The sequence below is a fragment of the Theobroma cacao genome, chromosome 2 (assembly GCF_053813885.1).
Source record: "Theobroma cacao isolate CCN51 chromosome 2, ASM5381388v1, whole genome shotgun sequence".
Classification (NCBI taxonomy): Eukaryota; Viridiplantae; Streptophyta; class Magnoliopsida; order Malvales; family Malvaceae; genus Theobroma; species Theobroma cacao.
In genome coordinates this window covers 6,694,467-6,709,921 of record NC_142640.1, presented here as the reverse complement: position 1 = coordinate 6,709,921, position 15,455 = coordinate 6,694,467, and the positions used below count along the sequence as shown (strand labels likewise).

General features: G+C 37.0%; 3 protein-coding genes across 5 annotated transcripts; 2 read left to right on the top strand and 1 right to left on the bottom strand.

The window, feature by feature from the left end:
* Positions 1 to 58: 58 nt before the first annotated feature.
* On the top strand, positions 59 to 10,859 carry HEN4 (RNA-binding KH domain-containing protein). Of its 3 annotated transcripts, none has more exons than XM_088803292.1 (8): positions 64 to 916; positions 1,575 to 2,315; positions 2,402 to 2,677; positions 3,092 to 3,388; positions 3,528 to 3,610; positions 3,927 to 4,038; positions 4,836 to 9,189; positions 9,272 to 9,449. In XM_088803292.1, exons 1-7 carry the CDS (start codon positions 311 to 313, stop codon positions 4,974 to 4,976), a joined length of 2,256 nt encoding a protein of 751 aa, XP_088659418.1. In that variant the 5' UTR covers positions 64 to 310; the 3' UTR covers positions 4,977 to 9,189; positions 9,272 to 9,449. The 3 variants fall into 3 exon arrangements, with proteins under 3 accessions (XP_017970904.1, XP_088659418.1, XP_007042822.1); XM_007042760.3 differs by having other exon boundaries at positions 65 to 916; positions 1,575 to 2,306; XM_018115415.2 differs by lacking the exon at positions 4,836 to 9,189 and having other exon boundaries at positions 59 to 916; positions 9,272 to 10,859.
* Positions 7,601 to 9,935, bottom strand: LOC18608195 (costars family protein). Its single transcript, XM_007042759.3, has 2 exons — positions 9,801 to 9,935; positions 7,601 to 8,019 (listed from the first exon to the last, which is right to left on the bottom strand). The coding sequence occupies exons 1-2, from the start codon at positions 9,879 to 9,881 to the stop codon at positions 7,822 to 7,824; spliced, it is 279 nt and encodes a 92-aa protein (XP_007042821.1). The 5' UTR covers positions 9,882 to 9,935; the 3' UTR covers positions 7,601 to 7,821.
* Positions 10,795 to 14,638, top strand: LOC18608194 (GATA transcription factor 28-like). The gene is made up of 7 exons (XM_007042758.3): positions 10,795 to 11,118; positions 11,964 to 12,047; positions 12,143 to 12,276; positions 12,375 to 12,497; positions 12,679 to 12,784; positions 14,061 to 14,132; positions 14,256 to 14,638. The coding sequence occupies exons 1-7, from the start codon at positions 10,795 to 10,797 to the stop codon at positions 14,352 to 14,354; spliced, it is 942 nt and encodes a 313-aa protein (XP_007042820.1). The 3' UTR covers positions 14,355 to 14,638.
* Positions 14,639 to 15,455: the final 817 nt, after the last annotated feature.

The following is a 15,455-nucleotide window of genomic DNA, read 5'->3' as shown; positions in this document are numbered from 1 at the left end:
CATGAAACCAAACATGTCACCTTAAAACGACAGCGTATAACTGAGTTTTCTCAGCTGGCCCCTGGGCCAAGGCTGCCTCCTTGCTTTCAAAAATCTCAATTTTCAGTGTACTATAGGAACAAGCTCCAAAACCCTCTCTCTCTCCTTTTTTTCTCTTCAACTTCTTCTCAGAGAGGCAAAACGCGGATGCTAGTATTGATTTGTTCACAAATCAATCAAACAATTGATTAATTAATTAACCCATTATATGTATAAAGGGAGAGAGCGTTTTTGACTTTCTTGAGTTTTAATCGCTTCAACTGAATTTGCTATGGGCAGCACCTTCCTCTCTATACCAACAAAGCGAGCCATGCCCGACGCGACCCCTTCTTCGAACGGCCCCTCCAAGCGTTCCAAGCCTCCGGCTACTCCTCTCCCTGTCCCCCCTGGTCACGTTGCCTTCCGTCTCCTCTGCCACGTGTCCCGTGTCGGTGGCGTCATCGGCAAGTCAGGCAGTGTCATCAAGCAACTGCAACAGGCTACCGGTTCCAAGATCCGAATTGAGGATGCCCCGGCTGAAAGCCCGGACCGGGTTATTACCGTCATAGGCCCGAATGCTGTTAATACCAAGATTGTACTGAATTATGGTAGCCTTGGCAATGGTTACGGTAGTAGCGTTGAGGAAATCGATGTGTCCAAGGCGCAGGAGGCGTTAGTGAGAGTGTTCGAGAGGATTCTGGAGGTGGCGGCGGAGAGCGATGGAGTGGCCTTGGTGATGGTTTCTTGTCGGTTATTGGCGGAGGTTAAGCACGTTGGGAGCGTGATAGGGAAAGGAGGTAAGGTAGTGGAGAAGATAAGGGAAGATACTGGGACCAAAATTAGGGTTTTGACGGATAAGCTACCGGCTTGTGCCAGCCCCACGGAGGAGATTGTGGAGGTAAGAGGTTTGTGTTGGGAGTTCTTAAATTAGGGTTTCTGGTCTTAGGAATTTTTTACATTTTATGTTTGAAAAGTTGCTTTTTTTTTTGTCCATTGTGGCAATTAGATTCTTGATTAAGTGGCTAATGAACAAATTTCTAACTTGGCAAACTTGGAATGTATAGTTGTTAACTGCTTTTAGGCGGTTTTAGTTTATTTGGTTATGGTTATTTTTTAAGGAATTCTCTTCCGTCAATGTATGGAAAATCATTGCATTAACAATCACCCAGCGTTAATAATAATGTATTTCCATAAGTAGCTCCTGCCACTAGTTAACGATCAACCAGTGGCATTTAATATCAAAATATTTCCATAAACAGCACCTTAATAAGTGCCCAGTAAGGGTGGTTGTTAGCAAACAATAAGGGAAGAAAATTTGGTGCAAATTCTGTAGGGGAAATTGATTTTCCTCATGTAAATGGGACATAGAATTATTGTTGAAATTGGAATTTTGGTTGAAAGTTTCTATATAGTGTAACTAGTGTCGCCAAACCTTCTCATTTTCGTAAAGCTTTCCTTTTTCCTTTTTGTTATACTTTTTTGTTTTTGAAAGTTTATTCTTTTTGTTATACTTAAGTGGAAACATTATTTCTTCTTCCCTTGTGAGTATTCTGCAGATTGAAGGAGGTGTTTTAGCTGTAAAGAAAGCGCTTGTTGCTGTCTCACATCGCCTCCAAGATTGCCCTCCTGTCAATAAAACAAGGATAACTGAAAACAGGATCATTGAATCAGTTCCTTCAGAGGCTTGGCATAAACCTATTGAGTTACTTCCTCAGGAGACTTTGCGAAGGCCTATTGACTTATTTCCCCAGGACACTTTGTACAGGCCTATTGACTTACTTCCTCAGGAGACTTTGCGCAGAGCTATTGAGGTACTTCCCCAGGAGACTTTGCACAGACCTATTGAGGTTGTTCCACAGGAGCCATTGCACAGACCTATTGATGTTGTTCCACAGGGCTCCTTGCGTAGACATATTGATGTTGTTCCACAGGGCTCCTTGCGTAGACCTATTGATGTTGTTTCTCAGGAGGCTTTACCTGATCTGAATATAGATCATCTTTCACAGCGTAGTTCCCTGATGCCTACTATATCCAGTAGCTCCATCAGTTATGCCACCAGAGTTCATCCTTTGTCTCTAGAGTCCGAGAATGCTTCTCCATTGGATACAAAAACATTGCAGCATGAAGTGGTTTTTAAAATTCTTTGCTCCAGTGATAGGGTTGGGGGTGTTATTGGAAAGGGAGGTGCAATCATTAAGGCTCTTCAAAGTGATACAGGAACTACTATTACCATTGGACCTACACTCACTGATTGTGATGAACGGTTGGTAACTGTTACTGCATCAGAGGTCAGTCAGGTTGTTATCTTTTATGACATTTTTCTTGTATTTAGATTGTGGTGTTTGTGTTCTTGATAGACATTTATTGACTTGATGTCCTGTAGAACCCAGAATCACAGTATTCTCCAGCACAAAAGGCTGTTGTGCTTGTTTTTGTAAGAGCTTTGGAGGCGTCAATTGAAAAAGGGCTAGATTCAGGCTCAGGTAAGGGTTCAAATGTCACAGCTCGGCTTGTAGTTCCATCAGGCCAAGTTGGCTGTCTGTTGGGAAAAGGAGGTGCAATAATTTCTGAAATGCGTAAAGTGACTGGTACCGGCATTCGAATTTTGGGATCTGACCAGGTCCCTAAGTGTGTCACTGAAAATGACCAAGTGGTGCAGGTGCGCTGGAACTTTCTTTGATTATGTTTGTAAAAATCTTACAGTGTTGTGGAGAAGTAGTAAACATCCCTGATTTTCAATCAAAGAGTTATCTCCTAGAAATATGGACAAATGATTCTAATATTTCAGAGGTTAAAGTTCAAACAAAATTATGACATTATGATCTTTTTATACCTTAGGTTGCCCCACCATTACTGTTCCATGATATGACTGTTTTGAGTTCAGCTAATATAATTCCCAGCTGTTCCATCATATGCTGATTCTGGCTGAGGAAAGATCTGCGTATATTTCTTTCTGCAGATACATTGTAGCTTAATCTATTATCATGCTTGATTATGAGTGATTTTCCAAAAGTTATATCAGCCTGGTTTTTCGTAAGGCATGATTTGCTTATTGTTAGTTTTTGTTTCACAGATTTCAGGAGGGTATTTGAATGTGAAAGATGCTATATATCATGTTACTGGTAGACTACGAGATAACCTATTTTCTAGCACACTGAAGAATGCTGGAGCAAAAAGTAGTTCTGCTGTTTTAACTGAGACCAGTCCTTATGAAAGATTGATGGACACTGCCCCTCTTGGGCTGCAAGTATCAAGTGGTGTTTCTTATAATCTTAGTCGGCATACGACATTGGCACCGAATAGTACGGATTCCTTTGGACTTTCCCGTAGTTTAGATTGCCCTCATTCACCAGGGTTATGGACATCAGAGGTACCTTCTTTACTCTCTTTTTCTCTCAGATAGGACATGTACATGCATGCACCTTAGTCTCACTCAGGAACAGAAAAAATACACACTGGAATCAAATTGTTGCACCTTTTTACTTACCTGTGGCTGGGTTTAATTGCAGACAGGTAATGTACTGAATCCAAGGAGCACCACAGATATCGGCAGAGGATTGACTTCTCTTAGAGGTGGATTTGAACTTGGCAGGTTGGTAGCATACTACAAAATTTGTGTTTTAACATATACAAATGCACCCTGCAATGAGTGTTCATAAAGCATAATTTATTGAAATCATGATTTAACATGTTAACTGCTAAGTAATCTTCCCCGTCCCCCCCTTTTTTTTTTTTACTTAGAAGTTTGAACTTAAAAGTGATTGATTTTGATGATTGGTGTAGTTTTTTAATGCTTTACTTAATGGTGTTATATGGGCCAAATAAAATTGGGAGAGGGGAATGTGTAGCAGGAAAACATTTTAAATGATATTATCATAGTTAATGACCCTTTCATCTCATTTTTGCAGTGGAAACAGATCTGCTATTGTGACAAATACAACTGTAGAGATTAGAGTTCCTGAGAATGTTATTGACTCTGTTTATGGGGAGAATGGTCGCAATCTGTCTCGGTTGAGAGAGGTAACATGCAAATTTTTTTATTATATTCTTGGTGTATTCTTTTATTGGCGTTGCTTTAAAAAAAATGTTTGGAATTATATTTAGTAGGTTAGAGCAGTTCTGGGAGTGTGTGGCTGCTCCTATTTTACAGAGCATTATACAAGCACCATTTAGACAACTCAATTCTCAATAGAACTTAATGAAGAACCTAGATAACACTACCTAAAAACCATAAATCAAACCACAAGAATCTGAGACTGAAAAGGCAATCGAAATTAAAATGACATCACCACATCCATTTGATAAAATTCCTAGGTGGACATATATCTTCAAGTCAACTGTAAAGAAAGTCCTAAAAGTCATTGCTTAAAGAAAGTAATGAAAGTCCTAAAAGTCATTCCTTAAAGTGTGTTTTTCACAAATCCATCCTGCTTTAACAATTGAAAAAGTTAAAACCCTTTTTGAATATCATTACTGATGTTGCAACCATGCCACTATTGAAGAACATACTCTGACATCATTACTGAAAATAATCTGTTCAAAAGCCTCTTGTATAACAGTTGGCAACAAGCCTTTTGCCTTGAAATTTTACAACTAAATATTTTGGAATATCTGATCTCAATTTGTTTGAAAGCTTTCACTGAATTTCTTACACCTTCTTGAGTTAGCAGTTTGTTCACACCTAAAAATTAATAAGAGAGAATGAATAAATATTTCGTAACAAAAACTATGATACCATATTGCTGTCAACATATAATATTTATGAGATATCTGATCTTAAATCAACATCAACTTTTCCTCTGGTGTTCTTCAATCAGATCTCTGGTGCCAAGGTCATAGTGCATGAACCTCAAATAGGAACAAGTGACAGGATTGTTGTCATATCTGGGACACCTGATCAAACCCAGGCGGCTCAGAGCCTCCTTCAAGCTTTCATCCTCACTGGTCCATCACGTTGAAATCTTTCATTTAAACCTAATGTTTTCACAAAAGGAGAAGTAAAACTTGAAGCTGTTGCCTATTTAGTTGCTTTTCTTCGTCTTTTTTTTTTTTATTCTTTTTCAAACAGTGTACACTAGTCTAGCCATCTATGCAAGCCCTGTTCTTTGGCAACAATAATTTAGGCTCTAATCATTTACCAAATGTTTTGTAGTAAATGCCTTATGGACGTCAATGTTTTGAGTTTTTTACTTATTTTCTTGCCTGGTTTTGGGTTTATTTTTTAACCATTGATAATAAATTATTTTATTATGGTTAGTTGGGCTAGTGATGAGGTCATGGGCCTCTGTTGTTATTTTCATTCTCTTAGTCCTTATTGCCTGGTTCTTGCTACCTTATGGCATCTTAGTGAGCCTAAATTCAGCATCACAAGTACACTCCAAATGGATCTTCACTAACAATTTGGTGCAAGATGGATATGTATGATATAACCCCTCTGAAGGAGAGAACTGGCACATTCTTAGATTGTACTCTTGTAAGTTTGATATGAAATTTTTTAGTTGAAAATAAATTCTTTCACCAATTCTCAATAAAGAACCAGCTGGAATATATATAACTTTAGCAGAGAATATTCAGAGTAAATGTTTTTGAACAATTTGTTCTACAATTAATTCTTTCAAGTTTTTGATAAAATAATATTCTGCTCTAAGTTTAGAGATTGGCGAAGATATATATGGAAAATTTATCCATCATTAGTACAATTTTAGTCTAGAAGATGAGGCAGAATTCAGAATGTATGTGTAAGTGAACATCTATGTTCATATATCATAGAATGGCACATCCTTTCTAGTGGAGGTTCAAATTCCCCATACCCGATGAAGTTGTCCAATTGTACTAAAACAATAAGTTGGTGCTCAGGTAATTTAATATCTATTATTCCTTCTCTCTCTCGCCCCCTCTCTCTGTTTTCAAGTAATTCAAATTTTTGCTGAAAGTTGTAACTCCTATTTTTCTTCTCTTTGCCTATTTACTTTTTTAAAATATATTACAATTAGAATTATCTGTCTCTCTTATAACACTTTTTAATGTTCATTTCGGTAGCTGTGGAGGTTCACTAAGCTTTGTATTTACACAATTAGTGGTAACTCTCTCCCACAAACCCACTCTTCTTTTCCAAGATTTGAACCCAGAACCATCAAATTGAAAGTTACTAGTTTTGACAGTTATGATATTCCCCTGAGCAATTCATCCTCACTTGCCAATCACGATGATATCTTCCATTTAAACCTAATATTTTCCACAAAAGGAGAAGAAAACTTGAAACCATTGCCTATTTCTTCATTGGTTATTTGTATTCCAGACAGTGTAGACTAGTTCTATTCATCTAGCCCTTCATAAGAAGCTATGGGTTTTATGGTTAGTTGGGCTGGTGTTGAGGGATATGGGACAGCTCTGTGTCACTTTCAGTGACTTTCCTTATCTTGGGCATGGCTCTTGCCACCCTATAGCATCTAGTCAGCCTAAAGGTAGGCGTCACTAAAACAATTCAAATGAACATATGGCTCTTGCAGTTTGGGTGTGGGGATGGGGATAATCAAAAAACAAGACTAAAGGAAGAGAACTCATACACGTTCTTAGATTTTCCTCATGTAAGTTTGTCATAAAACTGTATAGTCGAAAATAGATGCACATATTAATCCTACATTAATATAGTATCAGCCGGAATGTTTTTTCTTTATTTAAATTTTAAAAAAGACTCAAGCAGAAAATATTCAGAGTAGAGATTTTCTACTCTTTGAGCATGTTTTTTTTTTTTTTTTCTTTTATAATTGGGGAAGGGGGGATTCGAACCTTGCATTTTAGGCAGGGGGATTATGCACCAACCAATGAGCCAAGTGTTCGGGTGCAGTCTTTGAGCATGCTTTATGGCTGATATTTCCAAGTTTTTGGTAAGTTAAATTTCATCTCTAAGTTGAGAGCTCTGTTCAGATGTATGAAGATTTGCTTGTACAACTTTAGTTGGGAAGATATGCTTCCAGGCTGAATTTGAAATGCCATGCTAAAAAAAGGAGCATCTATACTTTATAGAATGGCACTTCTCTCTAGTAGAGGATTGAAATTCAAGATTCAAACTCCCCTCTCTGTGGCTTTAGTCGACTGTACCAACAAATTATGTTGGTCTTCTAAGTAACCTCACTCCAATGTGTTCTTTGTCTTAAAATAATTCAATTGTATGTTAAGCGGCCGTCAACTCCTTTCATCTTTTTATCATACATATCACAATTGTCTTTTGTCTATTTTATAATGCTTTTTAACTTTTCTTTTTGTTATATATGCAACTTCACCGAGTCTTGAGCTACTTGGCCCAGAAAAAAAAGAGTTGATTACCTAATTCAGAGGTTCTTCAGAGGTTGTTTATTTTCATGTCAACCCTCACACTTTTTCCTAAGGTTTGAATATGATATTCCTGAATTAGAAGTCTAAGTTTTGACATTTAACCCTTCTAGAATATTTACTCAAAGCAATTTCATTTCTTTGCTCTTTTTTTTTTTTTTTTTGTCTCATCTTGTTCTTTTTCTTCTTTCTTTATAGTTTATAATTATCCAATAAATGCATGTAGTGTATGCCAATGAAAGCTAATATATGAAGACAACCCTGTATCCGGTTTCAATATATTGTAAGAGAACATATACATCTCTGGGTGTAGTATACCCGTTGGCTCACTCTGGGAAAATTTATCATGCAAAGAGTTTCCAAAAGTAGTGTTATACTTAACCAAGATTTAAAGCTCAATTAACATTGAAATAGTATATTGAATAGCAACTTTGCTGGAATTATAAGTTCATTTATTTCTTTAGAACTGCATCAGTTGCCGCTGCTGGCTGCAGTTGCTGGTGGTGGTATTGCTTTGAGTGTGATTTCCACATTGTCATGAACTCCTTGGAGCAGTAGTTCACCATCATATGTAAGAACTTTACGTTTCTTTGCTGCTCTTAGTGTCCCAACTAATGCTTCAAAGATGTTTGCACACCTATCATCATTAAATAGCACTCCAAACGTGACCTTTAACACATGAAACAACAAAAGTTTTGATATGGTTATACTGCAAAAGTAGATTATAGCAACGTGGGTGCACAAAATATGGAATGACAAAGTACTATCAAGGACAATCCAATATTGTAAGTGCAGTTTCATATGATTTACAATATGCATTTGCTCCATACTGAGTATACAAATTGAAAGGGTACCTTCTACCACTTTTTGTATTAGCATGTTTCATATTAGCTATAACTTCTATTCACTTGCATTTGATAATTAATTTCAAGTACGATGATATAATATTGGTTCTATTACTCAAAAAGGGAAAAAAAAAACCTACCCTATAATCTAGTATGTAATTCTGGAAAACCATGCGGATCTATGAGATGCTTAAAAAGGAGAAAGTACAAACTGCAAAGTGGTAATTGGAAATTTCAAGGACAAGAAAACTCTTGATATTCTATATGATTTTGAATGTGTGTTACTTTTTTAGTCATTTACTTCTCAAATATAATTTTGGTTTTTTTACATTCACAATTGTTTTATTCTTTAACAGTTGTAAGAATCAAAAAGCAAATCATAAGATTCAATTAGCAAAAACAATAATTAAAAAAAGCTTAAATTATCATTGAATTAAGGCATTGGTGTTAAAGCTAATGCCTTCTAGCTTTCACATAATTCACATAAAAGCATCCACTCTTATTCATGAAAAAGATAATCCCAAAATCGCAAGGCACAATTTTTCTTATACAACGTGCTTTAAAATAGCCAGTTAAGAACAAAATAGACAATACTAGCATTTGCCAGGCAAAATGGAGGAAAACGAAACTTGTGTTAATGTCACCACAAAGATATTCATAAGAATTTACCGTAACCTAATCTCTACCCAACCCAAAGATTTCTCCAAATTTGCTAATTTCGAAGAAAACTCAGAATGCAAATTTGATATGACTGGGCCCGTGAATCTATGGAGGTGTCTTGCAGCAGCCATTTATCATGTTCAGCAGGAGGTAAATAGAAGAATATTATATATTTATAAAGTTAAACTACCTACTATACGATTTTCAAAGCACATCTGCTTGAATTTAGAAGAAACTGGTAAGTGGGGAATGTAAATTTTAGTGGGTTAGAAATTCGACTCATGCATTAGCACAGGCTGTCTGAAGATTGATCCCCAGTGCTGATTGAAATCAGGTTTGCTCTCTTCAATGTGTTGTTGTATAGATTCCTTTTAGCCAGATGAACTACAAAAATTTATATTTAATTGGCTTTGCAGAAGGGATTGAATAGAACAAAGATTGCTACTGATTCTACAACAGCCAAGGGAGAAGCGTTTCAAGATCCGAGTAGTGATTCTTTGGAGGATACGACTGGACAGTGAAATTTGTAATAAGCTAGACAGAGTTGTTACTTGGAATTTTCATCATCATATATGGCAAATAAATGCTTTAGCAGTTTTTCGGCCCCCAAAAACTTTTGCAGTATTAATCACGTAAATAGACGCTTCTCCTTCTTTTCCTTCCCATGGTTCATCCGGAAATGAACAGTAACATTCACCCCGGTACATACTATCTTTGATCTAAATTTGAACTTTCTATATAAGTCTGTCATACCCTCTACCGTAGAGCTTAGAATGGAAAAACGAAAAACAGATCTCATTTTCGTAGCTATACAGGAAAGACGGATCAATCAAACTAAGAGGTGGAAAGCATTGAAGATCCAGATCAAAGAAGAATGTGATGTCGAAATAGCAAAAAAAAAAAAAAAAACCCAGAAATGAAAAAGGAGAAAGTCAGATAGGAAACCTTGTAGGAACCATCAGGTTGGATCTTGCCAAGTCTTGTGATTTCTTCCTTGAGTCGCCCGACCTCTTCTTCTACGTTCATTGTCTTCACTTGTTTCTTCCAAACAATAGTAGCAGCTATCTGTCTGGTGTGTGGTTCTCTTATACGAGCTTACGTCTTTCAGGTATCCATGCTTTTGTAAGTCAATTTTGTATACAATAACCAAGGGTATGAATTTTGTTGTATTTGATTTTGGTTTGTTTCCTTTTGGATAGGATTTGGTTAGTGCACAGAGGGTCCATCCCGTGTGCCCGACACTGCACGTGTCGAAAGTGGACTGGAGTCTCTCTTACGCTACAACTAAAGACATCCCACCAGATCAAATGATTCTTTCTCATCTCAGCCCAATTTAGACCCATCGTTAACGACCAGTTGTGCTGAAAAGGTCCCAATTGCTTTTAAGAAATTATTATAAAAAAAAGTCATGATAGAGCCATGTGTCGCTTTTTAAAGCCTTCATACACCGGTCGGTTGTTCTATCAAAACCCTTTCAAGCTTCCTTCTATTTTGTCCCAAACCGTAAAATGGGTATGCATTTCACGTCAATGTGTCCTTAGCCCAGTCAGCCCACTATCCCCAACCTTTTTTTTTTTTTTTTGGGAAAATTAAAAATCCCCAACGTTTATCTAGCGAGTGGCCTTTCCACTCGCAGTGGCATCAACCGTAAATATCTTCATTTGCTAGGGGCCTTTTCTTGACCCTCTCATCTCCTCCTTCCTCCAATCTTTCTTCCATTGATTCCATCCCTTCTCCGAATTCTTCACATAAAATAATAATTTCCTTAACCCAGAATAATAATACTTTAAGACATTTCTTTTCATTATAAAATTTTAATTAGTAAGTTATTATTAATTTTCTTAACTACAGTTTTGTTCCCTTTCTGAGAATTTGTTCCCTTGCGTTTCTTTTTGGAGATATTCTGGTTGTAATTTGTGGTAAATTCGATGCAAAAGAAATGGCAAATTCGAATCACCAGCCAACATCAATGTACGGTTCAGGTGCCATGAACATGCAACAAAACCTTGAAGAAGAAGACGACGACGTTCCAGGCGGAACCGGTGGAGGAGGGGAAGAGTCTGTTGATAACCCCCAGATTGGATACCAAGAGACAGGCGGCGTTGTTACGGTTATGAATAATGGCATGGAAGAAGCTTCTCATGCCAATATTTATGGTCAAGGATCCGATTTGACCGTCGTTCCCGGTAATGGCGGCTCTGATCAGCTCACCCTCTCGTTTCAAGGAGAGGTTTATGTGTTTGATTCTGTTTCTCCTGATAAGGTTCGGGTTTTTTTTTTTTTAATGCTAAATTTTCTTTGAAGTTTTTACTTTTTGCATCTGGGTATAGGTTGATTTGGTGAATTACTGAGTTTATTTGTTAATTTGGCGAATTATGTAGCGGCCTTTTGTGTTTAAATGCTAATTTAGCTGAAAAGGATTGGTTTTTGCATCTATGCCTGGTTTATATGGTGAATTGCTCAATTTTCTTTAGAGTAATGTGGTGGGTTATGCATTATTTCTTTTCACTCAAATGAAGAAAAGTCTTCCTCTTTCCCCCCCAATTTACATAAAGTTTCTTTTTCCTAGTCAGGTTTAGTCATAACTGGTTGGTATGCTGTGCATTTGTTTATTAAAGATGTTTCGTGTTGAAGAGAATAGACTTACTATCTGGGCTCCCATTAATTTTTTTCAATTGCTTTTAATTTGCCCCCGGTTTGTGCAAAAAGGGTTCTGCTTATTGAAGACGGCTGTGTTACGGTATTAGTCATCATCGTTATTGAATCTGGCTTTGTTTGTTTTGTTGATCAGGTAGTTACATTTATTTTGATGTTGCCTTGTGGCTGTTTTATTGTAACATTCTTAATTAGAGTTACACCAGTCATGGACCTCTCTCATTTTCTCACTTGTCATGGGTTGGTTATGTAAATTCAAGTGTACAGTTCAATGTTAGGTGATTATGATGTAAGACTGTCCTGGACTTTTAATTCGTTGTGTAAAAATAATGATGTATTTGAATGTTAAACTGTAATAGAAGAATTGAAGTGAGTGCTATTAGAACTTGCAATTTCAGATATGAAGAAGTAACAAGAGGAACTTCAGAGTTTTTTTGTGCTTGATTTTTACAGGTACAGGCTGTGTTATTACTTCTAGGTGGATATGAAATTCCGTCAGGTATTCCTGCATTGGGGACAGTTCCTGTTACTCAAAGGGTATGCGTTAGATCAAACATGCAAGTTATCTTGTTACTACATTTTCTAAGGAGCTTCTGTTTTGTATTTTAACTTCTTTTATTGCATTTCCCTAGGGTCTGGGTGACTTTCCTGGGAGGGCAATTCAACCACAGAGAGCTGCTTCTTTAAACCGGTTCCGAGAGAAGAGAAAAGAGCGGTGCTTTGATAAGAAAATCCGCTATACCGTGCGGAAAGAAGTGGCTCTCAGGTATTCCAATGATCAGTTCCTCCACTTTTTCCTCATTATTCTTTAATTGGAGCTTGTTCTTCTAGCCACTTTTTAACATGCTAGGTGTGGTTTGTCAGGATGCAGCGTAAGAAGGGCCAGTTCACATCATCCAAGGCAATTTCTGATGAAGTTGCCTCAGCCTCTTCAGGCTGGAGTGTGACACCAGGTTCTGGACAAGATGAGAGCATGGAAGAGACTTCGTGAGTAGCTTTTCAAATAACTTTCTTTTCATTTATCATTGTATTGGCATTACACCTTACTTTAAGATGTTAGTTTCAAGTTTTTACTATAATTTTGTTTGTCATTCACCGTTGAAAGGGCCTTCTGTTTATTTTCTTCATTACTTTTTTTGTCATTATTTCACATAAATTTTCTGTGTAGATGTACACACTGTGGAATCAGTTCTAAGTCCACTCCCATGATGCGTCGTGGACCCACCGGTCCAAGGACGCTCTGCAATGCATGCGGACTCAAGTGGGCAAATAAGGTTCGTGAAACTAGGAAAGAGTTGTTCATAAGTCTGTTCCTCGTTTAATTGCATGCAGACTCAAGAGAGCATACTGTGAGATGATTGACAGTCCTCTTACTTTTTGTTAAATATGTGTTCTTTGTATTAAAATGATATTTAATCACACAAGATTATGATTGAGTGCTAAGGCATATCCCAATGAGTATGACCCATAATCATCATGTGAAGCTTATTTTCAATTAGTCCAGAAGATATTTAATCCACATGTGAAATTATGATTATAAAAATTTTAAAATTGAAAGTTGAGGTGGATGAAACCTTCTGCTACAAGCAAATGTAGTTTCACCCTTCAAATTTTAAAATTTTGACAAATTAGCTCTTTCCAAGTCTTTTAAGTTTTATCAAAATTAATTACTTGTGTGCTGCAAACTAAAGTCTTGGATTACTTATTCTTTGTATGTAAGAAATATAAGAAAACTTATTGGTCAGGAAATCAGCCAGAATTATACTTGTTATTTCATGGACATTCAATAAAGACATGGTGGGTATTTGTTACTTCATGAATCAGTTACTTGATCAGATGTGAAAATAGTAGTTTCTTCATTCTTAGGCTTTGAATTGATGGTGAATTCAAAATATGGAAACAACATCATAAATAAGCTTGAGTACCAAAATAAGGTGCTATCTTGTTTGAGTTACCTTTGTCCATGATCACCTTTTGATGTTTCTAAAGATCAAAGACTTCCTTTTACAGTCTTATAGATAATCGAGTTGGTGAGAATAATTGAGTTGCTGCTTCCTTGACAACTTATTGTGATGGAAAGCCATGGACCATCCCTGCCCTTATAGCAACAGATGCAACATTTTGATTTGCCATCATGTCTTCAGTTTCTTAGATGGGAGTTTATGAAAAATCCTCTTTTTGGGTGCATAATCAAGCAAACTTTAAAGTTCTTCAAAAGCCCAAGACTAACCCTTAGCCTTATCTTGTTTGATGCTTTAATATAGAAGTCTAATAAAATGATTCCATAAGCTCCATATGGGAATGGACAAGCATAAAATCAAAATTTACAAGATATAACCTTGAGATCAGTTTTCTGCTTGCAGTCAATATGTTTCTGGCACCACCATATCTTAATTTGATTAATGAGATTCAGAAGAGGATATAGCAATAAACCATGTCTTCTGAAGTTTATTAACTTGCAGAGGATAATTCTTAGCTCTTAGAAAATTATAATCTTCAATAATCACATGTGATCTTTTGGTCATTCACTTGGGAAGTTTTGGTTTGCAGGGTGTTTTGAGAGACCTTTCAAAGGTTTCCACTATACCAATCCAGGATGCATCTGCAAAGCCTACTGAGCAGGTATTGCAGACTTCATAAAACAATTTTGATTATAGTGGGTTTACTAATTGTTTTCCTTGAGTTATTTGCTGAGTTTTGTGTGTATCTGATTACATTGATACTTCATGGGTGTTTATTTATCAGAGCGATGCTGAAGCTAATGACTCGGAGGCAGTAACTGTGACTACAGATGTTGTATCTTCATCTAATGGAGATAACTCCTCTGTTTCTGCTGAAAGATGAGTAAAAAAGGCTCCTTCCATTTTGGTGAGTGCTATGCTCCTTGCTGTTTCAAGGCAGATGTCAAACTTTGTTGTAATAATTGAGTTCGTTTGACACGTGTATATATGGGCTCATTGCCTTGGATCATCATGTAAATAATTGTGAAATTGCTAGATGCAGCCTAATTAGTTTGTGTAGCTTAGGAGTACGAAGAACAAAACTTAAGTGTCACTTTTAACATTAGCAATTGTTGTTCCTACCTTCCATATATGTTGAAAGTTGAAAGTAGCAGCATGTTTTGACAATTTCCTATCTTCTCATACAAAAGTTGCATCATTGAATGCCCCAATTCCAAAGAATGGCTGCTTTAGGTGCTCTTCCTTTTTGGTGTCCTCTCAATTCTGCCCAATGATGGATGCTCAGCCCACAGGGCAACAACTTGGGTTTGATTAATTGACATTAGAATTGGGTGGACCTGAGCATTGTGGGTGTTGCTATGAGTGTCATAATTGCCTAACTGAAGAAAGAGAAATGTTACTTTCTCACTCAACATGGTCTTTGATTATTAACAATCACTTCTCTAATTGTGTTTTTTAACAACCTAAATGAACACTATGAAGCATTGATTGTTATAAATTAGTACTACTAACAATCAACAACACGTATAATTAATCCTTAAGACATTAGCAAATGATTATAACAATGGCTACGGATCTAGTGTCGACCTTGCCTTGGCCGGCCAAAAATTGGTTGCATTGCCTCGCATCATAGTCTCGGCGGCTATCATAAATGGTACAGCTGCTAAGAAAACAACTTTCTTTGTTGGAAGTTAAAATCCAAGGATTTGATGCCTTCACTCATAATTCTTGGATAATTTTATTAAAAGGCCGCTCTCTCTCCACTCTCGACTCTCGTGCAGTTACTCCACTTTACGGTTTGGTACAGTAACCATCCCCAATTCCCCACGAAACCTCACGTGCAATATTTCAAAATCACCGACCTCTTTCAACCGTCAGATCTCATTCCGACGGCTAAGACTCGCCCGCCAATCCCACTGCTCCTGTGAGATTTCTTCGCTTTCTAGCCCCACCATCCAACGGCCCCGATCTATTCTTCTCTCAG

Coding starts and splice junctions, on each gene's coding strand:
- HEN4 (XM_088803292.1), top strand. CDS start 311: ATGGGCAGCACCTTCCTCTCTATACCAACAAAGCGAGCCATGCCCGAC. Junction 2,316..2,401: donor CTGCATCAGAGGTCAGTCAG/GTTGTTATCTTT, acceptor GATGTCCTGTAG/AACCCAGAATCACAGTATTC. Junction 3,611..3,926: donor GGTGGATTTGAACTTGGCAG/GTTGGTAGCATA, acceptor TCATTTTTGCAG/TGGAAACAGATCTGCTATTG.
- LOC18608195 (XM_007042759.3), bottom strand. CDS start 9,881: ATGAACGTAGAAGAAGAGGTCGGGCGACTCAAGGAAGAAATCACAAGA. Junction 8,020..9,800: donor AACCTGATGGTTCCTACAAG/GTTTCCTATCTG, acceptor CATGTGTTAAAG/GTCACGTTTGGAGTGCTATT.
- LOC18608194 (XM_007042758.3), top strand. CDS start 10,795: ATGGCAAATTCGAATCACCAGCCAACATCAATGTACGGTTCAGGTGCC. Junction 11,119..11,963: donor ATTCTGTTTCTCCTGATAAG/GTTCGGGTTTTT, acceptor TGATTTTTACAG/GTACAGGCTGTGTTATTACT. Junction 14,133..14,255: donor CTGCAAAGCCTACTGAGCAG/GTATTGCAGACT, acceptor TTTATTTATCAG/AGCGATGCTGAAGCTAATGA.